At 42.3% G+C, this 25,364-nt stretch overlaps 3 protein-coding genes across 5 annotated transcripts; 1 reads left to right on the top strand and 2 right to left on the bottom strand.

Moving 5' to 3' along the window:
• Positions 1 to 631: 631 nt before the first annotated feature.
• On the bottom strand, positions 632 to 5,425 carry ccdc51 (coiled-coil domain containing 51). Its single transcript, XM_064304837.1, has 4 exons — positions 5,291 to 5,425; positions 3,789 to 4,167; positions 2,094 to 2,258; positions 632 to 1,590 (listed from the first exon to the last, which is right to left on the bottom strand). Exons 2-4 carry the CDS (start codon positions 4,110 to 4,112, stop codon positions 787 to 789), a joined length of 1,293 nt encoding a protein of 430 aa, XP_064160907.1. The 5' UTR covers positions 4,113 to 4,167; positions 5,291 to 5,425; the 3' UTR covers positions 632 to 786.
• Positions 5,356 to 11,773, top strand: tma7 (translation machinery associated 7 homolog). The gene is made up of 4 exons (XM_064304841.1): positions 5,356 to 5,493; positions 6,633 to 6,688; positions 6,894 to 6,981; positions 11,525 to 11,773. Exons 1-4 carry the CDS (start codon positions 5,478 to 5,480, stop codon positions 11,557 to 11,559), a joined length of 195 nt encoding a protein of 64 aa, XP_064160911.1. The 5' UTR covers positions 5,356 to 5,477; the 3' UTR covers positions 11,560 to 11,773.
• LOC135237580 (deoxyribonuclease gamma-like) lies at positions 11,561 to 24,671 on the bottom strand. 3 transcript variants are annotated; one of them, XM_064304839.1, is made up of 11 exons: positions 24,586 to 24,634; positions 23,972 to 24,005; positions 21,138 to 21,223; positions 20,773 to 20,861; positions 20,231 to 20,317; positions 18,242 to 18,354; positions 14,697 to 14,809; positions 13,633 to 13,790; positions 13,396 to 13,492; positions 13,139 to 13,211; positions 11,561 to 12,114 (listed from the first exon to the last, which is right to left on the bottom strand). In XM_064304839.1, the coding sequence occupies exons 3-11, from the start codon at positions 21,216 to 21,218 to the stop codon at positions 11,954 to 11,956; spliced, it is 972 nt and encodes a 323-aa protein (XP_064160909.1). In that variant the 5' UTR covers positions 21,219 to 21,223; positions 23,972 to 24,005; positions 24,586 to 24,634; the 3' UTR covers positions 11,561 to 11,953. The 3 variants fall into 3 exon arrangements, with proteins under 3 accessions (XP_064160909.1, XP_064160908.1, XP_064160910.1); XM_064304838.1 differs by lacking the exon at positions 23,972 to 24,005 and having other exon boundaries at positions 24,586 to 24,671; XM_064304840.1 differs by lacking the exon at positions 23,972 to 24,005 and having other exon boundaries at positions 13,145 to 13,211; positions 24,586 to 24,671.
• Between the last annotated feature and the right edge of the window lie 693 nt (positions 24,672 to 25,364).

Genomic DNA, 25,364 nt, shown 5'->3' with positions numbered 1-25,364 from the left:
TTACTCATCATCTTTCTTCTATCTTTCATCTTAATGTTAAAATATCATATTTCTAATGATGCTAAAAAGCCTAAACTTGTCATTTTAAATTAAGAGTGGTCTCTCCTAAACTACAAATGTGCTTTGTGCATTTTGAAAAAACATTTGCCAGACGCACTTGACTGACAGCTTCACGGTTTCATGACGTGGACGCAAATGAAGATGCGCAAGTTCCCACCTTCACAGCTTCTGTAAACTCAACAGATGCTCAGCTTTATATGCTCAGCTCTGTATTTTATTACTTTTCAACCAGTCCGTTTCTCTATTAAAACCTAAATATTTACTCTTTTAAAAATTAAGAGACAAGTAAAAGATTGTGACTATTGAGTGCAGTACAGCACGAGAAACTCCCGTAACAAACCGGAACTTCTGTTAAGAAGTTTGACAGAACAGGAAACCCAATAGCTGGAGGGTCTACACAGAACGTTTACCACATGTTGGAAGGGCTGCCACACTGAATGATAAATATGGTCACCGCAGGTATGCAATGGATCTATTGGTACTGTAATATAGTGAAAACAAATACATTCTAAATGAATCAAGTAATTTGGTGAGCCATATATGTTAGTTGATAAATTTCACAGACACCATATCATTATTTATATTTTATTTTGGAAACATTTTATTAGTCAGTGCATGGTTCAGCTTCCCTTGTACACCAAAGAAGAAAAGCAATAGCAGCTCTAATTTGACTTTCGCTCATTTATTTTAATAGCGCTAGCACATTGATTACTGGAGCAACACTGATCAACTGCCTCTGAAAATTATGTACAATAGAGGTACCGTAACAGCAAAAGCAGTGTATGTCAGAACTGTGTTGTATAAGGTGGTTTTATTAATCTGGTTCCCAAGCCTCTTCTCAGTCTGGGCCAGCCCGTGCATGACGTCCTCGGTCTCGCACACCAACACCGGTGTGTCCGGGGCACTGACAACTACCTTATCAGCACCATAGTGGGTCTCTATCGACGCCCTGACGGCCTGGAGCTCGGACTCCATTTTGCCCACGCTCTCCTCCAGGTGTCTCAGCTGTGGCTGGAGCCCCTCCATCAGAGTTTGAGCCTTCTGGGTGGAGAGCAGCAGCACCTTTAGGGCGGACTCAAAGGCACTGGAGGAGGGGCTCTGTGGGGTGGGGGTGGGGGTGGGGGTGGGGCTTGGGGCGAGGGCGGGGCCTGGAGCTGTCCTGTCCTCCTCCTCCGTCCTCTTATCCCGCAGAACCCCGCTCAGGGAGTCGATAAGGCCCCTGAGCTCCTCCTGCTGGGCCTTGTGCATGCCTGCTTGCACCCGTATGGCCTCCTGCAGGCTCACAGGCCCCTTCTGGGCCTCCAGCAGCAGGCCCCTCAGCTCCAGGAGCCGGACCCTGTTCACGTAGGTGGAGCCCATGACGCCGATCAGGGCGCCCAGCACGGAGCCGATGACGGACCAGTTCTTAGTGCGCTCCGCCCGGGTTCTCTCCTTCTCGTGGCTCTCCCGCACCGCGGCCGAGAACAGGGAGAACCTCTCCCGCTCCGCCCCCTCCGCGTTCTCATAGGCTGTCCGCAGGCGCCGCTCCTCCTGCACGCACACAAGGGGGCAGCGGTGAGACTCAGAAACTATTCATTCTTTTATGTGACTTTAAACTAGGCCTTGACTCCTGTGAAATGTCTGGAGGGGGGGATTGCAGTTTGTCAGAATTCTGGTGTCCTGCAAGCTCATTGGTTCTACCAAGTTTTACTCAGTATTATGTCACAGGTTAGCAGGTGAGCTGGCTTGAGTCACCACCTATACACAATCTCAATGTAACAGAAGAAGTAACTGACCATTAATTTGCTGGTCTGAACAGGCATCTAAGCTTGAAGGTAAAGATGATGGCACAACTTTTCAAGACTGAAAATGATTGGTTCTTTATTAATAAATGCAACTCTGCAATTAACACGTTCAGTTACATTCATTTAGGTTTCTGGTCTATTGTATCGAATGGTCTGTTACTGCTTGTGGTCTCTTCATTCTTTCTCTCGCTGATGTCACCTATGCTGTAACCATGAAGACCTCGGTGGTTCTCCGGACGTGGTGCTCACCTGCAGCAGCTTGTGCTCCAGGGTAGCCAGCTCCAGGTAGTGAGCCTCCTCGCGGGACACCCTGTCCAGCCGGTCTCGCACCTCCTTCAGCCTCCCCTGCAGAGCCTCCACACCCACATGGGCCTCGCGCACCATCCCTCTCGCCACCATGAAGGCCTTCTCCGCCTGAGGAGGCACGCGCAGTGCGTAAGTATTTGGACACCGACACTATTTCTGTTGTTTTGGCTCTGTACTCCGGCAAGCAGGATATTACATATCACAATGAATATGAGGATAAAGTGCAGACCGCTTAAATTTAAATGTATTTACATCCATTTCCAGTGCTCAATATAGGAATTATGCCCTTTTACACCCAACTGAACTATCTCTGATGTTAAGCTACATTCCTTTTAAATCAGCACATATATAGCAATCCAACTTTCGCTTCAGAAGAGTCACCTCTTAATATCACAATTGTGCCCGGATAAGAATACCACCACAATCCATGCTACAGACCCAAAACCCTCCACTCCATGCTACAGACCCAATGCCCTCTAATCCATGCTACAGACCCAAAGCCCTCCAATCTACGCTACAGACCCAAAGCCCTCCAATCCACGCTACAGATCCAAAGCCCTCCAATCCATGGTACAGACCCAAAGCTCTCCACTCCATGCTACAGACCCAAAGCCCTCCACTCCATGCTACAGACCCAAAGCTCTCCAATCCATGCTACAGACTCAAAGCCCTCCAATCCATGCTACAGACCCAAAACCCTGCAATCCACGCTACAGACCCAAAGCTCTCCAATCCATGCTACAGACCCATAGCCCTCCAATCCACACTACAGACCCAAAGCCCTCTAATCCACACTACAGACCCAAAGCTCTCCAATCCATGCTACAGACCCAAAGCCCTCCAATCCATGTTACAGACCCAAAGCCCTCCAATCCACACTACAGACCCAAAGCCCTCTAATCCATGCTACAGACCCAAAGCTCTCCAATCCATGCTACAGACCCAAAGCCCTCCAATCCATGCTACACACCTAAAACCCTCCAATCCATGCTACACACCTAAAACCCTCCAATCCAAGCTACAGACCCAAAACCCACCAATCCATGCTACAGACTCAAAGCCCTCCAATCCATGCTACAGACCCAAAACCCTGGAATCCACACTACAGACCCAAAGCTCTCCAATCCATGCTACAGACTCAAAACCCTCCAATCCAAGCTACAGACCCAAAACCCACCAATCCATGCTACAGCCCAAACCCTCATATCCATGCTGCAGCCCAAACCCTCATATCCATGCTGCAGCCCAAACCCTCATATCCATGCTACAGCCTGCAGGGCTGCCAACCTCAGGCGAGACTGTAAAGGTCCAGATTCAACACCAGGCTATGGAGCCCGTGCATGAAATAGAAGAGTGCCTATGTGGTTGAACAAGAAGAATCACCAACAGTCCCCAGGAAACATTTTAACAGGTTTTTGGGTAAACAGCTTATATAAAACACCACACCATGTAAGTTGAGCTATACTTTTTGGCATTCCACCATTTTCTATGAGGTCAGTTTGACTGCCTTTAAAGGGTTCTGCTCATCATTTCCATTTTCTCCCAAAATGGTTAAATAGGGAAAAAAATATCTATTGTGAACTACTGTGTCACAACCTGTATATGGCAGTGTATGGTAATAAAGATCGATTGACTTACCTCTGTTACATTCATTTGGGCGTCCCTCACTTCTTTTAGGCCCACAAACTCTTCGTACTTTACCCACCAGTAGTTACCCGTGGCCGAGGCGGTCCGCGCTAAGTTCTGCCCCCACTGCCGTCCCAGTTCTGTGAAGTTCTGCAGGGCTGCCACTGCGCGATGTTGAGCAGCCCCCGTTTTAGTGGTTTCATCTTTTGGGCTTTGGTGGGGACTGCAGTATCCTCTACTGGCAAATATTTCCCCTTTAACCTTGCCAGGGAACCGACCAAGGTAAGAGCTTGTGCCATAGCTCCGTGATAAGATCAAACCACCCCTGTATCTCATCGAAAAATACCGTTACGTTAGCCACCGTGGAGCCGAAGGACACTTCTGCGGACACCTGTCGAAATCGAATTACGTATCAATTTAGATACAACAGCTCATACAGCATGACATGGTTAAGAATCATAAAGATATTTTCCGGCCGACACCTTTTTTAATAGCGAATTGCCCAAATATGAAAAACATAGGGCTTGCCGATGTTTTCCCCATAATTTACACATTGTAGTCATTCTAACACTACTCTGCAGACATTCAGGTTTGCTGGTCCAATTTAACGTTACGAAATTGAAGTCCGCAGGTCAAAGTACAGCAGAGAAAAATAATAGCAAAAGCTTGAAATGTATGCTGTATCTGACAAGGCAAGGCCAATAGTCGTTGCCATTTATTTCTTAAAATGAATTGCACAATTAAACTTTGAATATCAAAATGAATGGTGGAACGCGGAAAACAAATGAATGTACGTCCCGCACATGCGCACTGCGCAATTCGCTCATGAAGAGTCGGTGCCATAGACGTATATGTCTATGGTCGGTACCGTTTCAGCACTGTTCTGTTCGGTAGAACAGAAAACCAATACCAACCCTGGTACAAACGAAATATAGCCTAACACAACTGTATGATTGAGAGAGTCACAATTTCGAAAGGCACCATCAACTTGGATCAGACAGCCAGACAATATTGTACAGTGTAAATTAGTTCTGCTAGCAAGCTATATTTTGTATGACATAGAGCTAAGCAAATAATTACAGAATTCTGTCGTGAATAAATGATTGTTATCAAAACAAGATAAGAGGATTGTCTTGGAGATAAAATAGCTTGTTAAGTATCTCATTTATTAGCGTTATATGAACTAAAAAAGGTCAGAATGAAAATAGCTGAAGACCATGGAAATCACACAAGTTGTCATAAATATTGCCTCAAAATAAAGGTATCGTGATACGTGTTGATAACGGGTGAAGAATCAAATTTTGATAAGTAGCTAGCGAATAAATTAACTTAAATCCTAGTCGCCAAGGAGTTGTTACTCGTGTCCTTTGGCAAATATACCCGATATGTACCCAGCAAGCGAACCTTCGTTGTACAAATTGCTTGCTAGCTATTACTGTACTGTTACTGTACTGTTAGTCATTGGAGTGCCTGACACACTGCAGCCATGTAAACAGAAAAAACTACTAACATACCGGTTAGCTACTCAGTGTCGTCAAACTGAACTTCACATAGAGTAACCTACGTTTTCGCTCCTCCAGCATGACAGTCAAATTGTACTCAGGCATGTAATGGACATCCTTTTTCCGGTTAGAATCATTGGGTCCTAACAGCGCGGAGCTTGGAATTAACTGTAGTGCGTTTGCCGAAGTAATCGCCGACATGTCTGGAAGAGACGGTAATATAATGAAATCATTTCATTTTTACATGGACCATAAACACTATTTTTTACTTCTAACTGTAGTAAAAACGTGCATGTTATTAAAACATGAGCTGTCTGTGTTAATTGCGTGGAACATTTCATCTCTAAGATTGCTAGCTGGCAAACTGGCTTGCTAACAGTTTGGGGTATGGCTAGCTATTATGATGCAGTCAGTTCATGTTCAATTTCTCCATCCCTGATTCAACCCCGTATTCTAATTAGTGTTAAAACGGGAAATTCCTTTATTGAAATAGCGTTTTAACTGACGTCATCTAAGGTTAGATGGAGTTGGGGCATTATCAACTGCGGCCTAATTACATCGTAAAGGTGGAGTAGAAGTGGACGCTTGGTGCTGTCAGATTATGCGGTGTAGCTAATATTAATTCGGCCCTAATCGCCTGATACACGTGTTGCAAGTCGGTTTAATATTAGAATAATCATTTCTGATTATACTTTTGTTTACACTTGTTAATATGTTCACGTGTATTTTGTTTGGATCTACTATTCATTGTTCTATTTTTAGAATTAGCTAGCAACATCTCCGCTTGCTAATAATGCCAATCTTCAAGACTGATATGAACATTTCATTTGCTGATAATCCCTGTATATACCCAACTATTTCTAGGTAAAGTGTGCGCGAAGTCGCGAGATGGTCTGAAGACATTAACGTCAATTTGTAAAAATTGTGGCGTTTTTGTCTCCCAGTCCTCTCTTCTGGAGGCACGTTATTGAGATTGTCCAAGAATGAGTAACCTATTTAAGATTAAAATAACTTTGCATAGGTCCGAGCACTGGGTAATCTGTAGCTTTACCAATGGCAGTCAGACCTTAGCAATTAATTAAGCGCAGTGTACAATAATCGTATTTGTTGAGTAGAGGCTAGGCGTTTCCTAAAGCGTTTCGAGGTTAGTCAGTATGTGTTTCTATCTGCAAGACCTAACGTTACACCAGCTGAGTGTTTGAAATATTTAAAGATGTGCTGCTTTCACCTTTTTTTTAAAATGAATTGTTGAAATATATTCTCATTACGACTTAAATACAGTGTGTATGGAGCTATAGTCTGCCAGCTATTTACACTGTTTATTTTATTTTTGAAATCCTCCTTCACAATTCAGGTGGGAAGAAGAAACCTTTAAAACAACCTAAGAAGCAGTCAAAGGATATGGACGATGTATGTAATTCCTCAATTTCATGATTGTATGATATCTGAATCTTTTAAAACCTGTATTGGAATTCACCGTTGGCCTAACATCTGAAGGAAGCGTTCATTTCTTGAATGAATGTATTCTGCATGATGATGTTTGAATCTGAACGGTAGATCTGTTTGTATGGGCCATCATTCAGTACATCTGCCTTCTGCGCTTCTTTACCTGCAGGATGAGGTAGCCTTCAAACAGAAACAGAAGGAAGAACAGAAACAGTTGGAGGCAATGAAGGCGAAGGCTGCTGGGAAAGGTCCCCTAAGTAAGAAAGAACCTGCTGTGTTCATTAAGTGATACATATAATCAGTCAGGATTGTTAAATCTCCTGTTTTGTGCAAGAGGTCTGAGAGTATACAGTATTGTGCAAAAGTATTAGGCACCTGTAAAAAAAAATGCTGTACAGCTAAGATGCTTTCAAAAATAATGAAATGAAAGGTTATAAATATCGAAAAAATAATATAAAGAGCAGTAAATAGTTAAAAACTAAATAAAATCAATGTTTGGTGTGACCACCCTTCGCCTTTAAAACTACATCTTAGGTACACTGTCCGGAAGTTTTATAAGAAAATTGGTTGGTATTTTGTTCCAAGCATTTTGGAGAACTTGCCACAGTTCTTCTGCAGATTTTGGCTGTTTTGCTTGCTTCTGGCTCTCCAGGTAATCCCAGAGACCCTTGATCAAGTTTTTATCTGAAAAGTAGTCTATTACTTAAAATATTACTTTATTTAACAAAATACAAAAATGTATTCATGCAAAATTCATGCTTGGAAATCTCAAATTTGCTCTTTTCTACTGACACACTAATGCAGAAAACAAAAAATAAATATCTAAGACCAAATATATACTATGTATTATATTTAAAAATTTAGGTTGCCTAAGACTTTTGCACAGTACTGTGTGTGTGTGAAATATACATGCCTTCAGTCATATAAATACGTCAAAAAAACACATTTTATTTATTTTAAAAAATGTAAAAATCCTTGAACTCATAGGTTGCCATTGTTATTACCGTCGCAATGCAGTCTGGGTAGTGACGTCAAATGGTTGCACGGGTCTTCTGTCCATGGCTCTTGTTCATTGAGCCGCATTGAAAATGTGTTCTGTTCAGCCTTTCGATTTGAGCCAGAGCGGGACATTACTCAGCAGGAAAGCACCGAGGACAGCCCTCATGAAATAAATTGAAACGGTGAAGATCGAAGGCCTGAGAAGACGAGGGTAGAGCATAAGAGACGGTGTCTGTGCAGAGATGAAGAGAGTAGGGTATAAGAGATGGTGTCTGTGCAGAGGAGAGGAGAGTAGGGTATAAGAGATGGTGTCTGTGCAGAGGAGACGAGAGTAGGGCATAAGAGATGTCTGTGCAGAGGAGAGGAGAGTAGGGCATAAGAGATGGTGTCTGTGCAGAGGAGACGAGAGTAGGGCATAAGAGATGGTGTCTGTGCAGAGGAGAGGAGAGGAGAGTAGGGTATAAGAGATGGTGTCTGTGCAGAGGAGACGAGAGTAGGGCATAAGAGATGGTGTCTGTGCAGAGGAGAAGAGAGTAGGGCATAAGAGATGGTGTCTGTGCAGAGGAGAGGAGAGTAGGGTATAAGAGATGGTGTCTGTGCAGAGGAGAGGAGAGTAGGGCATAAGATGGTGTCTGCAGAGGAGATAAGAGTAGGGTATAAGAGATGGTGTCTGTGCAGAGGAGAGGAGAGGAGAGTAGGGTATAAGAGATGGTGTCTGTGCAGAGGAGAGGAGAGTAGGGTATAAGAGATGGTGTCTGTGCAGAGGAGAGGAGAGGAGAGTAGGGTATAAGAGATGGTGTCTGTGCAGAGGAGAGGAGAGTAGGGTATAAGAGATGGTGTCTGTACAGAGGAGACGAGAGTAGGGTATAAGAGATGGTGTCTGTGCAGAGGAGACGAGAGTAGGGCATAAGATGGTGTCTGCAGAGGAGATAAGAGTAGGATATAAGAGATGGTGTCTGTGCAGAGGAGAGGAGAGGAGAGTAGGGTATAAGAGATGGTGTCTGTGCAGAGGAGAGGAGAGTAGGGTATAAGAGATGGTGTCTGTGCAGAGGAGAGGAGAGGAGAGTAGGGTATAAGAGATGGTGTCTGTGCAGAGGAGAGGAGAGTAGGGCATAAGAGATGGTGTCTGTGCAGAGGAGAAGAGAGTAGGGTATAAGAGAGGTTGTGCAGAGGAGACGAGAGTAGGGCATAAGAGATGGTGTCTGCAGAGGAGATGAGAGTAGGGCATAAGAGATGTGTCTGTCAGGGTTCTCACTCTGCCTGGAAAACTTTGAAAACTTGGAAATTTATCTACTAGTTTTCCAGTCATGGAAAACACCTGGAAAATGAGAAAATTTACAAAATGTCCTGGAAATATTTGTGAGGTCCTGTAAAATTGTAGGTTATGCTAAAAGTCAAGCTATTAAAAAGTATATTTAGATCTGAGACTGCATAGTTTTCTGTATTTTTTCTGTATTTTTCTCTGCTTTTCTCATTTTTATTAGCTGCTGAGATTACACGGCAGCACAAAGTTTTGTTGTGGTACTTGCACATTGCCCCCCCCCCCCAGTCCACCACCATCTTTGGGCTACCATTGTCCATGTTTCATGTCTGTCGAAGTCATGGAAATTGTCCTTGAAAAGTCCTGGAAAATGATTTCCTATAATGAGTGGGAACCATGGTCTGTGCAGAAACTGCTCGCCAACAGAGGCAGAAAGGTTTTAAGGAGCTCTGCTATCTAGCAGCAGCCGTTCAAAGTCCCTCGACATTATGGTTCAGACTATCGTTTTTGGTGAAACTGAAACGTGTACATCATCCCCATTAATTTAAATGACGTAACGTTATTATTGATTCGCGTTGTGTATATATGAACTTGCGCCGGTGATAATGCTTCCTTTAAATGCATAATCCCTAATGATAATATGTGCTGATACACTAAGGTGTTTAGCTGTATATCCTGTGTATCACATCACAAACAAATTGTGTGGCATTGTATTGATGTTTTTCATCATTAATAACTGCAACTGCTGGACAAAACAACTGAGTTAACCATTTTACGTCTACCCAGAGTGCATTGCACGTCTAAAATAATGGTGATCTCCATTGGTCAAAATTTCTATTAAGTAGGTTTTTTAATTAAAAAATAACCTAAATCTTTTGTGTGGTATTTACAACATAATGTTCATAGTTGAGGGCATTTACAACATATTAAGCCCTCAAGTCTTAACAGGCGGGTTTTTTGTAATACGTCTGCAGTGAGTAAAGATATGACACTAGATGGCAGTAGTATTCCTCTGTGTCCTTGTCTGTTGCTCTTATTGGTCTGTGCCCAGGATATAAATTCAGGCATTCTGCATTCTCTTTAGAAGCAAAGCACCTCATGGACCTGGCTTATACACTATATGACCAAAAGTATCTGGACACCCCTTGGTCTGTGGCTGTTTTTCATGGTTTGGGCAAGGCCCCTTAGTTCCAGTGAAGACAAATCTTAATGCTACAGCATACAGTCACATTTTAGACAATCACTTTCATATTTCTGACTGCACGTGACCCTGTTTATCTGAGGCCAGTCTGCACACTGACCCTGTTTATCTGAGGCCAGTCTGCACACTGACCCTGTTTATCTGAGGCCAGTCTGCACACTGACCCTGTTTATCTGAGGACAGTCTGCACACTGACCCTGTTTATCTGAGGACAGTCTGCACGTGCACCCTGTTTTATCTCAGGCCAGTCTGCACACTGACCCTGTTTATCTGAGGCCAGTCTGCACAATGCCCTGTTTATCTGTAGGCAGTTGCACACTGACCCTGTTATCTGAGGCCAGTCTGCACGTGACCCTGTTTGTCTGAGGCCAGTCTGCACACTGACCCTGTTTATCTGAGGCCAGTCTGCACACTGACCCGTTTATCTGAGGCCAGTCTGCACACTGACCCTGTTTATCTGAGGCCAGTCTGCACACTGACCCTGTTTATCTGAGGCCAGTCTGCACACTGACCCTGTTTATCTGAGGCCAGTCTGCACACTGACCCTGTTTATCTGAGGCCAGTCTGCACGTGACCCTGTTTATCTGAGGCCAGTCTGCACACTGACCCTGTTTATCTGAGGCCAGTCTGCACGTGACCCTGTTTATCTGAGGCCAGTCTGCACACTGACCCTGTTTATCTGAGGCCAGTCTGCACACTGACCCTGTTTATCTGAGGCCAGTCTGCACACTGACCCTGTTTATCTGAGGCCAGTCTGCACACTGACTGCACATGACGCTGTTTTTCACCCCCTCATCCGCAAGCGCATTACCTGCGAAGTACCACCAGACCACTGCCCTTTTGGCTTGAGGCGAGTGAAAGGCAGAAATGGTTGTGTGTGCTCCATTTTGTGCGTAGGTTTTAACAGATATGAACATCACACCGCCTCAACACGTGCATATGCATAGATGGTTGATTTTAAAAGGATTAAGGGAGCCAAGAGCTTAAATGCCAAAGTATATATTCTTTTTATTTGAACAGGAGTCCTTCCAACCTTATTCATCTGGAGTAATATTGGTTGATATCTTAGTGCTGTCTTGTCAAGCTGGTGGTACAAGTATCAGGCTCTGGTTGTTTATATTGTTGTCAGCCAATAGTGGACGGTTGTGATAATTTTGCCTGAGATTTTAATTTGGCCTTTTCTGCTTATTTGAATGATACTGTTGGCTACAGCCCTTCTGTGATTGCAGGTAGTTATTATAAACCATACGTAGGCCTGCAAAATCCTCCGAAGTTGAGACATATTTTTTAAATAAAAACTTTTGATCAGTTGTGACTTTTTTGGTTTTGTTCTCCGTAGCTGGTGGAGGAATCAAGAAGTCTGGGAAAAAGTGAGATGACATCACCGACAGACTGCAGCTGCGTTCTGTCTGAAGCTCTGCTCATAATCCCTCAAGATGCGCTCTGTACTTCCCTGTGTCCGTTGTAAAAAAAAAAAAAAAAAATTTTAAATTAAAAAAAAATGGAATGGAGAAGTTACCTTTCAACTGTTCTTTTTGGTTGTCATTGTAATGAGAAAACCTGGAAATAAAGTTTTGTAACTACTGTGCCTTTGTGTCCTTAATGTTCAGTAACTGGATGAAATTTTCTCACTGTTGCTGAGCTAAAAACTACAACAGCAAAATAGCAAGTGATCCTTCATTTTTTAGGGTTATTTCCATGAATTAATGATAACAATCGCTTCATCTGCATCATACAAATTTATTCTTGAAAAAATTGCCTGCGCTTGTTATTTTCTATTTGCTTCAAGGTCAGTAATCTGCAACCTTAACATTTGGATCTCCAAATTAAGCTTCTCTCGTTCCAACAGAAGGTTCCCTCTCTTCAGTTCCATCACGTCTTCATCGTCTGTGTTCGTTTTCACCTGGGCCTGGTGTTGGTCTCCAGAACCTGAGAGCACAATTGTGTTGTCTCTTAATTCACAGTACCTGTCATTGCCATGCGAATGTCTGCTGTTCTGTTTCATTAGAGATGGGCGAAACTGGGCATGGGTGAGTGTGGGAAAGTGTTTTACGTGTTGTAAATTTAATGTGAAATTTTGCACATGAAGGAATGAATAGAGTGTGGGGTAAATGGGTTTGAGACTGCAGTTTCTGTGTGGGGTGTCACATGCAGAATGTAGAAACAAGGCTCCCAGCTTCTCTTCAGACTACTGGGCCCTGTTTCACGATGCAGGATTACTGAGTCGGCTGGATAACTGCGCTGAGTAAAACTCGGAAGAGCTTGTTTTACTACAGTCCATGTTCCAGAATCGGGAAGGTTCTGGGTTTTACTCAGGACAATTCTCCGTCCCCCTCAGTATTCGCGAAGGAGGACCGAGGTCTCTTCAGAAACAGTTTTGATGAATTTACATGATTTAGGCCACACTCATATGCTACGTATGCAAAAGACTGCAGATGACAACGCCGAACCGATGCGCTGCCTATTCACGGCCAGGTTGCGCATACTCAACGTTCATTCTTACGTCCCTGCGGAGCTAATAAACTCAACGCCTCACGGGAGCGATCCAGGAAAGTTATGAAAGACTGAGCAGAAGAAGGCACAAATCAAAGAATATGGCGGCTTCCTCTTGTTGCCTGCTATAGCGCCCCTCTCTGTGGCGCTTGACACTGTGTTTTGCGCTGCGCTACGAATTTCAGGTGACACGTTTTAGAACGCAATGGTGCGTGAAACCGGCATGTAGCTCGAAGCGTCTGCGTTCACGTGCTTGCGTAGAGTATGCTTCGGGCGATGCCCTTGGGCTTGCAGCAGATTCTCTAATACAGAGTGACATCACTTCAGGTTGATTACCTGGCCCCAGGGGTGCGACCAGGGACACCCAGCTGGGACCCAAACTTGATTAATCCCTGTTAGTGGCCAGAAGCTCTGTACTGTGGTCCCTAACCATCATACTACACTGCCGCACTTGGGCTACCTTTACTTTGGCCGCTAGGTCCACGGGTCTTCAGCTCCACCTCCACAGGGTAGTGATCACTCACATGAAGAGCCTGCAAAGGAAGGCCTGTCGGAGTCATCTCAGATTTTGCACACTTTCAGACACAAGCTGAGTTTGTGTTGGTCATCACCACCATTTGCCCACCCCCCTCCCAGCCTTGAGGGTTGCTCTTGTAGGACCTTAACGTGTGTTTACAATACATGGGGAAATTCATATAATGCTGAAGAGGAGCTCACCTCTTCCTCTGTCAGTTCAAATGCTTTCTGGAAATTGAAAGGTTGAGCAGAGTTTGGAACCACAGCGTTCAGCATGTCATCTCCATAAACAACGATCCTGTAAGATTTCTAGATATTATTCTGCAGATCGTTCGTTCACCTAAGCGTTCACTCAGGTTATGTGTATAAGTGATAAAATGTTGCATGCGTTTAAAAGGTTGATACACTTAAAAAATGTAACACTATTTGTACAGTCACCTATCATAGCTGTTGGCATTCCCTGTACTTGCTGTAGTATCCACGTCATCTCCAATCAGCCAATGGAAATTCTTGTCACTACGGATACGAATTCCCTTCATTTTCTTATTGGAGACGTAGCCACCATCTGCGTTGAAGTCTCCAAGGATCATAACATTCTGAGAAAGGGAAGTTATTTGGAAAACTGCACAGTAAAATGTTCATTATAAAGCAGACAGAATATATTTTACTCTGATAAGATTACATTTGATAAACAAACAAGATAGTACTACATACCAGTAGAAATGCTGCTTAGCAAGGTAAACACAAAAGCACTTTGGAAATATATAGCATGATATATATGAAATATATAGTATGAGTATATGTTGTATATGTTGATGTTTTAAGGAAGTAATACTGTGACTGGTTTGGTTAAGCCTCACTCTGCGTATGCCTGTTCAAGCAGGTGGAATGGTGCTCATGTTATAATTTAAAATGAAAGCATATGTGTCAAATGATGATAGTTGCCAACCTTGTCAGTATCAGAATTCTATAGTTAACACTACATCACCAATAGATAAAAATGTATCCATAATGGTCAATTTATTTTGACCAATTACTTGCTGAATCCACTGAATTTACTCGCCATTCTGATTAAATTTCCCTTTAGTGTCTCTCCAAACGGCAGTGGTCTAATGAAAGGTTCATTATTAGAATGGTGATGTCACTTGTGACCAGAGCTTTAAATGGTAAATAAATGGTAAATGAACTGCATTTATACAGCGCTTTTATCCAAAGCTTTACCCACGGATTTGTTTGTTACAGCTATTAAATTCCGTATTTTAACCCTGAAAGTTGAAAACGTTCTAGTTTGATGCATCTTTTGGAAATTCATGAAAGGCTATGACTTGGGACGGTATGTTCTGAACTGCAATACAGCACCAGAAAAAACCCCCCTATTACCAACTAGAAATTCCTGTTCTGAATCAGACAGGACAGAAGGAATGCACAGGTTCAGGTGGTCTGGTGGGTCTGAGCGGTTTGTGATGAAGCCCAGTGTTGTGTGGCCTGTGGCCTCCACTCACATCAGTCTTCCACTTCTCCTTCACGGTCAGAAAGACGTCGTACAGCTCGTCCAGCTCCTTCTCTGAGTCATCAGGCTTGGTGTGCACGGGGATCAACACCAAGTCCTTCAGCACTGTGAACAGCACACCCAATCATGCAGCATAGCACATAACACATAGCCTACACATAACCTGATTTTGAAAGGAATTTGACATATTTTCAAGGTGCATTGTGGTCCACCATATGAATACCTAAATGCGAACACACACACACACACACTTGCGCACACACACGCAAAACCATTCTCCACACACCCTTAATTAAGATGCAAGCACCTGAAGGGGGCTGGAGCCCTATTGTTATTGTTATTTCTCTTCTACAGTTATTATTCTGCCCTTCTCCCTTTTCCAGAAAAATGGCAATGGAGTACTTCAAACTTTTGTTGCTTTTTCATAAGATTTGGCCAGTATGTAGAAGAACCAAAGCCACACCCTCACAGAAATTTTGATGCAAAAAATCCTGAGGTGCTGTAACAAGCAGTCAAATTCAAAACTTTGAGAGGCCGTAACTTTTCAACTTTTTGTCGCAGAGACAGAAAACACACCGCCAGGTCTGCCTCTTCAAACAAAATCAAGTGAAAGTTGGAAAGATGTGTCCATTAGATTTTCCGCCATTTTGAATTTTGTGAATAACACAAAACAAAATCTTCTCATAAACCTCTTTATAGAAAAATTTGTGCGTAGCATGTTTGTTCTGGTTCCTAGCATGTTTGAAAAGGAAAAGTCCCCGCATCAAAAAACAACCCTGCAACATGCAAATTAATCAGTTCCATAAATAACAAAATATGTAAATGAGGCTACGTCAGTCATCCTTGTGTTAATCATTTGGTGGAACATAAGGCAGTGCTATGGCATCAATGTGCAGTAATTTTGGACACAATTGGATAAAAAACATGGCTGCCACAAGCGATTCTGAAAAAACAAAGGAAATGGAAAATTCAGACTTTTCTAAATGGTGAAACCAAAACGTATAAAATACCCTTTAATAAAAGCTGAGAATCTGCACTTTAACCAATTGCTTGATTATCTAAAACTGTGGGACAGAGCCAGATCAAGAAAAAAAATCTTTTTTCCAAACATTATGGAGCTCACTAAATAATCTGTAATGTTTTTAACTGTTTGCAGACAATTACGCACTCCAAAAACAACTTCCTGCAGTTACATGTAAGGTTTGTTTATGTCAAATATATTTTTGTGTACCAAGTATATGTTACTGAGTAAAGTGTGTTTACATATATTGCTGTTAACTCATTGTAACAAAAAGTGTAAAATAAACTACTAATTCAGAGAAAATCCTTCAAACACAGTTAATGTCCAGTGTTCCAATCAGGACCATGCGTACTCTGTGAGAGGTGATTTAAAGTAAAATACTTTTAATAGGTATGTGTCCACAGGCTTTGTGGTTTCTTTTGAAAAATAAGTCACTTTATACCATGGAAACAAGGTCCATGGACTTTACAGTCTGTCACTGACTTAAATTAAGCATTGAAACCTAAAACACCATAAACCAGCAGACACTGTGGGCCTCCAGGACTGATATCTGACACCCCGCTTTTAAACCATTTAACTGGCTCGCATACATCAAAGGCTTCTATTGGTTCTAGTCATTTCATCGTAAATGAAGCAACCGATTCAGATAAAGAGCAATAGGCAGCATTAGATCTATAAAATAAGGGTTGGGACACAGCTATTCTAGAAAAGGAGTAAATTAGGGTTTTAAGAAATCTATTCCTTTAGTATATTTGTTTTCCAAAGTCAGATGGCTCATTCATATGTTTTGGCCCATTACTGCAACACCTTCCATTAATGTGGAACACATGTGTCGCCAAGGGCTGCTTTCATTACTGCAGCAGTCAGCCAGATGGGCTGTGCAGCCATTGCACTTGAGCTGTGTGTCACAAGCTACCCCTGTTGTCCACCAGAGGCCGCCAGTTTTCCTTTGTCCTTGTGTTTCATGTCTCTTTAAGAGTTAATTGTTTGTGATGATTAGATTATTAGCTTATGTTCGCTTTCTCATGGCTGCTCATTATTGCCTACAGGTGTTGTCTTGTGTATTTAAGTTCCCTATTTCCAATTTTTGCCTTTGCTCATGTAAAGACCTTTTGATTTTTATTCCCTGGTATTCTCTCAGCACTTGGGTCCACTCCTTGAATTCCCCTTGTGACACTGTGGACAAACTGGGTTCTGGGGACCCACTGTGATGCTGGATTTCATTCTAACCTTTATTTCCATCTCAGAATGGTAACAAAACATTAACTGCACTTAGACACTTTAATTACCAATTGTGTATATTAAAGCCATATTATGTCAGAAATAGCCATGCACACTATGAATAATATTTCATATTCATATGAGAACACATTTAGTCATTAAGGTCAGCATTCATTCTCTGTAAAGAGCTGTATGAGAAATGATTCTGTTAGAAATCATTATATCAAAGACTAGCACAGTAGTAACCAGCACTGTTGGAGATTTAACATGCTGTAGGTTTTCACTCCAACCCTAAGAAAGCACACCTCATTCAATAGCTAGAGATTTTTTGAGCTGCTAATTAATACAGTTGAGTGTGCCAAATTAGGGTTGAAATGAAAACTTACATGAGAGTAGATCTCCAGGAACCAGTTTGGTTACCACTGGACGAGCAGGTAAAATCGCTTGAGTTGTAATTGCTGAAAAGGTGGACCCCTGGTCACTGAAACGAAACCTTTTTTGTGGAAAATGAAATGAGTTCAGAGTCACAGCCAGGGCCGAGATCCTCAGGCCTAAATTAGGGACTCGCTGCGCTGCACGCCATGCATGGTTGGCAGAATGCAGCCATCCAATTGGCCAGGGCACAGAGGTGATGCTCAGTGAGGTGGGAGGAGCCTTCCAGACTAAATCGTCCTATCCTGTGTGACACCATGGCCGGCTGTCTCCCTGTCTCATCCCAGGGAGTGACACTATGGCCGGCTGTCTCCCTGTCTCATCCCAGGGAGTGACACTATGGCCGGCTGTCTCCCTGTCTCATCCCAGGGAGTGCCGGTACAGCTTTGACTCAGTTCTTAATCTCAGGCCACATGACTACACCAAGGAATTTAGCGCTTGTTAGACCCATCATCCAGCAATGTCAGTAGATACATACATGATAATAAAATAAGTCCAACAATGCATCGTGCATCATCACGTAACCAAGGTAACTAATTATAACCTATTTAAAACACGAGTGATGGGAGATTTTTGATGTTCTCTGGCAGCCATCATGCCAGCTTAGGAGCTCTGGCAGAGCTTAGGGGTTAGCATGTAGCATGCAGCATGTACAAGGCATGGGAAACAGCGATACACGATCAGCCGTACTAGCCATCTGAGTTGTCTTGCTGTTTATGCATGCTCCATACAAAAGAACAGACTCATTCGGTTAATTCATTAGGTTAATTTGTTCTTTTTCATAGGGGCTCCACTGGTATGCACACTGTACTGTACACATTCCAATACTGTAAAATGTTTTGTTAGTCTGAATTGTTTCTTACCTGTGTTCAGGCAGGTGAAGCGAAGAATATATGGCTCTCGGGCAAATGCATCCTCATCTCCCACCTGGTTATCTTCATACTGGTAGGAACCCACTAAATCGACCAAACCATCCCTTCCACACAAGAATATATTAGCATTATTGTGTTATTAGGGCCTGGAATGTTTGTCATGCTGAATTTCAACAGTTACCCTCCAGGTGTCCCTGTATCTATGTGTTGAGTTCCGAGTTGGCAAGTCATGACATGACATGAGCCAGAGAAAGACACTTCATGGGCAGCTCAGGAGAAGTGCTGCTCTATTCTGGTTCGACCAGCAGGAGTTGCTAGGGAGCAGTGACACGCCCATTTTATAGAAACCTGCCTCCCTCTGGGCAACACTGTAGCCAATCAGGCATTGCCCTGCAGAGCTGCTAAGTCATAGTCAACACGATCTGGCTTTGAAAGTCATTTTTAAAGTATGAATTTTGAGCTTCACACTAAAGAGTTAATACAAACATGTCATGACCAGTTGTGAAACATGCCTAAGATGTGTTCATTTTTGTCTCTCAGTGATATTGTGAGAAGGTATTCATCCTTTTATTTCACCTCAGCTCAACTGTTGTAACTCCTTACCTGTCTATTCCACACACCTGATACCGGTACCATGTTCATTCGCAAGACTTGTGATGCGGAACCACAAGAGAACTCTCATTACTGAGTCCTTGAATCTCTGCACCGACTTTCAATGGCTTTCAGAATTGATTTTACAACTTTGTTCATTTTTTTTAAGCAATTCTTGGATTGACCCTTGATTATATTGAAGAGCTTTTCCCACCCCATATAACAGTAATGAAGCTCTCAACTGTTCCATAGTCCACTCTAGAAACCCAAGGAGAACCCTGCTTTCTTAGCTAAGGCTCCTGGACTCTGAATGTCTTTATTAGAGCAGCAAATTCAGCGTTTTTCTTTTAAAATGCATACACTTGCTTTTCACTATGTATTAGTTTGGTATTGTTCTTTTTTACTTTTAATCATTATCACTATTTTCCCGATTCATAACTTTTTCTATGAATGTATTTTAAGTACTGTTTCACTTTGATTCAAAATCTCTGTAAGGCAAATTGTGTATCCTCAAAAAATTTAACAGTGATAGTAACAAATAAAGTCTGTAATAAGGAGCTTTAAAATGCTTCTTGCAGGTTCAAACCCTGTTTGTCAGTTGGTAACTCTGAAGTTCATATGTCTGTGGTTGCACTCTGCTTAATAAGGATGTGGTAAGCCTGCTAAAATATTGTCCAAACATAAAAGTATACAGAACATGTGGCAGGTGTATTTGGTCAGGAAGGTTGTTCTCCATTGATAGATTAGACTACAGATGATTCCTGTGAGAGGAACTTGCTATTCTGCTGCAGAGCACTCTTTGAGATGCATCAGGTTTTATTCAAGATTTGTGGAGATGGAGATGTACATTACAACCAGCGCCAGTTTTTTAAAGGAACCCCGTTTTGTTAGAAAACATTATCAGTTTAGAGCTGCTCTCATTGAACAACATCTAAATTGTTGTTCTCTCATTGATGGCCTTCTAAAAAAACTTACAGCATTCAAATATATTCAAGGGCAAAATGGAAGTGGATTATGATCCAAGAAGGGATTAATCCAAGAGGTCTAATGAGCCAAAATGGAACTATTGAATTTTTTTCAGGGGGCTTTTTTGTTTTTACCAAATCATAACTGCTTACATACAGGAGTCAAAACATGCAATTGACTTATGTACTATGCCTATGTTGTTCAAAATGAACTTATGTTACATGCTTTTAACTCAGCTGATATGACATAGTCATGGGTTTGAATCAGAAATTTCTGTATTGATTTAGCAAAGTCCAATACAGTCCAGAAGTACAGGGTGATGTATGGAGCGGAGCAATAAGACTAAGGAATCTCTCGGAGTTGAGGACTTGCCTGTCTGTGGCTTATAGAGTGGAAGCAGTCAGGTACCCAACAGAACTTTACCTGTAAAGAAACATGAACTGTTCCTTGTACCTGGACCTTCCCAAGCGGCTGCTTATTTTCAAGGTGTAGGGGTGTTTCTGGTTCATCCTGTAGTGAGACAAGTACACAAAACCATCAGGAGTGGAATACAAGTCCCCACATGCTGAGATTCCATTTCACCTACATGACATACGGCACATGTATACTGTTCACACTGCAAGAGGGGAAGGGGTACAGTCATCCACTGTGATTTGAAAATCACCTTAATTTGATAATCCATACTTATGTGCTCAAAAAGGAAAGAACAACCCCAAATGGAACAGATTCATTAGCCCAGAATGAAGGGAATCTCGCCTGGGAAAAGACAACTACCAAGCTGAAGAATGAGGAGAGCTGTGGTTCTTAAGAGGACATCACAGATGTGTTCTTGTGTGCTCCATCTCTCCCCATTTGTGAGGTTAGATTTTTAAAAATGTACCCAGTGAAACTTCATTTATACAATGTCCCGGCAGGGCAATATGTGTCAAATTGTTTTTTTTGTTGGTATTTCTGGATTCACTTACTTGTTTAGCTCCTTCAAGAACCTGTCGACTGAGTTTCCACTTACGTCCACCACCTCCAGAATCACAATGATGTCATAGCGTGACACAATCTAGAGGGAAGTGGTGGAGATCCAAACATGAAAAGGATTTCTATTGCATGATATATTGCATGTTTTCTATTTACTAGTGGTTAATCCTACAGGAATTTATTCATTATAACTCAGTGCCTCATCATACAGAAAGATCATTAGTAAATAAAAGTTCATTCTTTTATGTTAATGTAAAGACATGAAAACAAATTGCAGACCTTGGTTAAAAATTTAGGTTTAGAAAACTGATCTACCGGAAAATAAGACAGTAGCTATACAAGAAAGCATGTATTTTACCTTTACAAGAATGGATAGACGAGTGGGGTCAGATATTTTATGTAGCCCAAATTTCTGGATGTTAAAAGATGCGATCTTCATAGTGTCTGAAAGAACAAAACCAGGTCAAAACCTAGTATATGGCTGGACCGGCCGACCAATGGTGTAACTTCATCAATCAGTGACTCAGTCAGAGACATTCACGTTTATAGGGCTGGCCCTGCTGTTGTGGCATTCAAAGATATCATTTTTGCTGTTTTACTGCTCCAGGTCTTTTATTGCCCCGCACAGGATCACAACAGCACCATCAGCCCGCACCCCCGACCCCAGGTAACCACCACCACTCCCCCCCCCCCACCAAGTGTGGGTGTGGTCATGTTAATGACCAGCACTTGCTTGTAAAACCTGTTTTTATTGTAACAACTTTTCATTTGTAAAAAAAAAACCAGGAAATTCTTCACCTTTTTCCCATAAAAGTTAACCGCGCCTTAACTTTATACGCAAGTCCGCCATTTGCCTCGAGTGTTAAAAATATGCCTTTGAACAGTGCTGGGCATGTCCAGCTGGTAGGTGTCGTGTTTCCTCTGCTCTCTAAATCCTGAAGGTTTGAACCTCTATGTAATGGCAGACATTTCCTTAATGACTGTTACGTATGGCTGAAAAACTATTCAGTACCGCTGGGAGTTTCACCGTGTAGTGCAGTCAGTAAACCCTGATTGAGTTAGCTGGACGTATATCTGATCACTCCTGTCTGAACAAGTTGGGGTAATCGTCCATTCCAAAGTTGTGTTAGAGTAATGAATTTTTTTTTTGTTTTGTTTTGTTAGTGTCGGCATTGTGTAGCCTTCGTCACCCAGCTTACACCTCTATGGTTATAAACCTGCTGACCTGGGTACTTTCCAATATTTGCTTTCCAATCATGCTATCTGAGGAAGGATACAGTAAAACAAACTGGAAGAAGCTTTCAAAAAAAAAGCTTATCAGCGTCTAAGCAGGCACCCAGCCTCTGTGCCCCTCGTGATACAGAAAGTGGTCCTAAACACTGAGCTGAGAGATCTATGATAAGATATCAAGATGTGATGGTCAGGGTTCTGAAGCCCACTCTCAGAATAACACAAAGAGATACGCATACACTGAAGCAGTGATATCCCTGATCACTTTTAGCCAAACATCTAATAAATGCATTGTGATAAACAATTGAATGTGATCATATTAAACTGACATATTGTAATAAGAGCCATTCATCACAGACCAGGATGAATAAAACAATTTCAAAGGAATTTCATTAAAACTGAAGATATTTTACAAAAGAGATCCTCATTCCTGGCTCTGTGGAGCTGAAAGGTGGGCTCAATTTGGTGTTACACAGTTGATTAATTAAAGTGGTTGATTACACAGTTAATCCCCTCGCCTTGGTGTCTTGGGTCCACACTGGTTGCTAATTTTAAGTTGAAAGCAGAAAACCAGAAAACCCTGCAGCTTTCCAACTTCCAGGATAAGGGACCCTAGCCCAGAAACATTTGCTGGCCTTACACTAGATAATATTTAAAACGGTTTCAGTCTTAGAAGTCATAATAAACTCTTGCCTGTCTTAACGTCCCCATCACAACTTACGATTAGTGTAAGACTGTATTTAGACGGCTCCCACTGAGTTTGTGGCAGTCTTTTCTCCTCTCGATTGCTCTGACAAAATCAAACGTTTAATATTATCGTAAGTCTTTAGTCTTGGCAGTCAATGATGCGATTTATAATCTTACACTGCCAACAGCTAACAGGTGCGCTGCCTTTGTCTGACATCAGCATGTTGATGTGTAAGTTTCTGACAGGATGAGGAGGGCTAAAATAAAAAAAATCTCCAAAAGAATCTGTTTGAATTTCATAATGTGTGAAGCTACACAATTCCCAGTCTTTGCTTAATTTAAATATGAATGCACCTCTAACACTAAAAACCCATGACTGGGGACAGATTGTTGTTAAATGTGAGAGATTGCCAGACTTTGGTTGTCTAGAAGTGGTCTAATGCATGGTAGGCATTAACAGCCTTCTTAAAGGCAGTGTTCCCATGCCCCCCCTCCAAGCCCATGGTAATGGAATCCACCTGTGGAATGCATGAATGCAAGCAGGAAAACAACACGCAGCAAGATGGCCTGGATAACAACACGCAGCAAGATGGCCTGGATAACAACAAGCAGCAAGATGGCCTGGATAACAACACGCAGCAAGATGGCCTGGATAACAACAAGCAGCAAGATGGCCTGGATAACAACACGCAGCAAGATGGCCTGGATAACAACACGCAGCAAGATGGCCTGGATAACAACACGCAGCAAGATGGCGTGGATAACAACAAGCAGCAAGATGGCCTGAATAACAACACGCAGCAAGATGGCCTGGATGCCCAGTACTCACTACTTCCCTCTCCATGCCATTCTTTTACGCAAAGCATCGAGAGAAGAGAAGTAAAGCTCCACTCAGTCACAAATGTCCCAATAAAGTCCCTGGTGCACAACTCTGTCATCGGTACACAACTCTGTCATTGGTGCACAACTCTGTCATCGGTACACAACTCTGTCATTGGTGCACAACTCTGTCATCGGTACACAACTCTGTCATTGGTGCACAACTCTGTCATAGGTACACACTCTGTCCTTGGTGCACAACTCTGTCTTTGGTGCACAACTCTGTCATCGGTACACAACTCTGTAATTGGTGCACAACACTGTCTTTGGTGCACAAATCTGTCATCGGTACACAACTCTGTCATCGGTACACAACTTTGGTCTTGGTGATGGTTTTTGTTGCAGCCAATTATTCCAGCTTATTTTCTGAACAGCATATAACGGCGTCAGACTCACCAAGGATGGATGCCGCCTGCCGCTGCAGTTCATGCTATATAATATGTCAAATCAAACAAAGGATCAAGCTACTTCAATAACTATGAACAGAAGTTGGTATAAAATGCTGTAATAGATGGGTTTTTTCATGCATCCCCATTAAAGGGAGAGGCCCCAATACCCTGTCAGAGGCCCCAATAGCACAAAAGCACCATAAAGAGAGGAATGCAAGAGGAGATACTACTCTGCCACTGCATTTCTCAAGAAAACATGAAGGTTTACAAGTTGAGGCAGGTGCTCACGGTAATAACTGGGGCCCCTTTGATTCTTCATGCTGTTCGTTAAACATTTCTCTAGTAACATTAATCATTAACTAACATTTTAGTGGAAAAGTAAAACCCAACAGAACATAAGTCTCTGGTCCATTATAAACTGATCCAACTACTCTGAAAAGCATGCACACTGACAGAACCAAAACCACAATCCTTATATTTTTTGCAACACTGTAAATAGTAGGGCAAAGCATGCCTGAAATTGGATGCCCACACAAACAGGTTAGGCTAATCCACAGACTCACTGAATACCTGTGGAGTTCAGGGAGAAAAAAAAACACAGTCATCCTGGACCTCACTTACCAGTTCAGCAGGGAGTGCAGCACGGTCCACTTGGTTTGCTATGTCGCGCAGCTGTGACACTGAATGGAACGGGAAAGTCTTTTAACTGGACCATCTGGCGCCTGATTGGCTGAACTTGTAAGTGAGGCCCAGCCTGCAGCTCAGGTTAAAGCAGGCTACAGCCTGTGTGAGATATTCCAAAACAACCTTCTAGTTTTCTTTCGGTGAATTCCTGCCTCATGCTGAAATCTAGAGGAGGGATGGCCAGTCCATTATAAGTACATCTCTCCCTTGGCAGGGGTCATCACCCCCAGAAAGTGGGGTGGGGAAAAAATGTACTGTACCAGTTCTATAATTGTTAACTCAATATTTCAGAACACCTCCCTCCCATAAATGTATTTATTTTCAACAAAATGGTGGGGGCTTAGATTGCTTTACATGTTACACTGAGGTATATCCTGTACCAAAATGTGTGTAATCCACATGGAGTGTTAAAGTCCCACCCATCCCAAAAAAGTGACTGGACCTAGGACGTGGTTTGAAACAATGAGAACATTTTTTAAAATCGTATCTTCTCATAAGCAAACGATTACACAGCCTCTTTCTCAAAACAAAGTGTTTTGCATATCAGCTGTTAGTTAAAATAATTATATTAAAAAATTGTATCCTCAGATTTACGATATCATTAAAAAAACTACACATCATCGAGCTCCCCGTGGCATGTTTTGGCTAGCGAGAGCTCAATGACATAAAAATCTGTTGAGTAGTTGTGGACAGGACTTTAATGCTCTAATAAATAT

The sequence above is a fragment of the Anguilla rostrata genome, chromosome 13 (genome assembly GCF_018555375.3).
Source record: "Anguilla rostrata isolate EN2019 chromosome 13, ASM1855537v3, whole genome shotgun sequence".
NCBI lineage: Eukaryota > Metazoa > Chordata > Actinopteri > Anguilliformes > Anguillidae > Anguilla > Anguilla rostrata.
The sequence above is the reverse complement of the archived record's forward strand: the minus strand, read 5'-3'. Positions and strand labels throughout refer to the sequence as shown.

Excerpts from the sequence above, each read along its gene's own strand:
- LOC135237580 (XM_064304838.1), bottom strand. The coding sequence starts at position 21,218 with ATGAAGATCGCATCTTTTAACATCCAGAAATTTGGGCTACATAAAATA. Across the intron at positions 20,862-21,137 it reads GTCTATCCATTCTTGTAAAG|ATTGTGTCACGCTATGACAT; the intron begins GTAAAATACATG and ends ACTTCCCTCTAG. Across the intron at positions 13,493-13,632 it reads AATGCCAACAGCTATGATAG|GATCGTTGTTTATGGAGATG; the intron begins GTGACTGTACAA and ends GAAATCTTACAG.
- tma7 (XM_064304841.1), top strand. Across the intron at positions 6,689-6,893 it reads AGTCAAAGGATATGGACGAT|GATGAGGTAGCCTTCAAACA; the intron begins GTATGTAATTCC and ends CTTTACCTGCAG. Across the intron at positions 6,982-11,524 it reads TGCTGGGAAAGGTCCCCTAA|CTGGTGGAGGAATCAAGAAG; the intron begins GTAAGAAAGAAC and ends TGTTCTCCGTAG.
- ccdc51 (XM_064304837.1), bottom strand. The coding sequence starts at position 4,112 with ATGAGATACAGGGGTGGTTTGATCTTATCACGGAGCTATGGCACAAGC. Across the intron at positions 2,259-3,788 it reads CCCAAATGAATGTAACAGAG|GCGGAGAAGGCCTTCATGGT; the intron begins GTAAGTCAATCG and ends GTGCCTCCTCAG. Across the intron at positions 1,591-2,093 it reads TGGAGCACAAGCTGCTGCAG|GAGGAGCGGCGCCTGCGGAC; the intron begins GTGAGCACCACG and ends GTGTGCGTGCAG.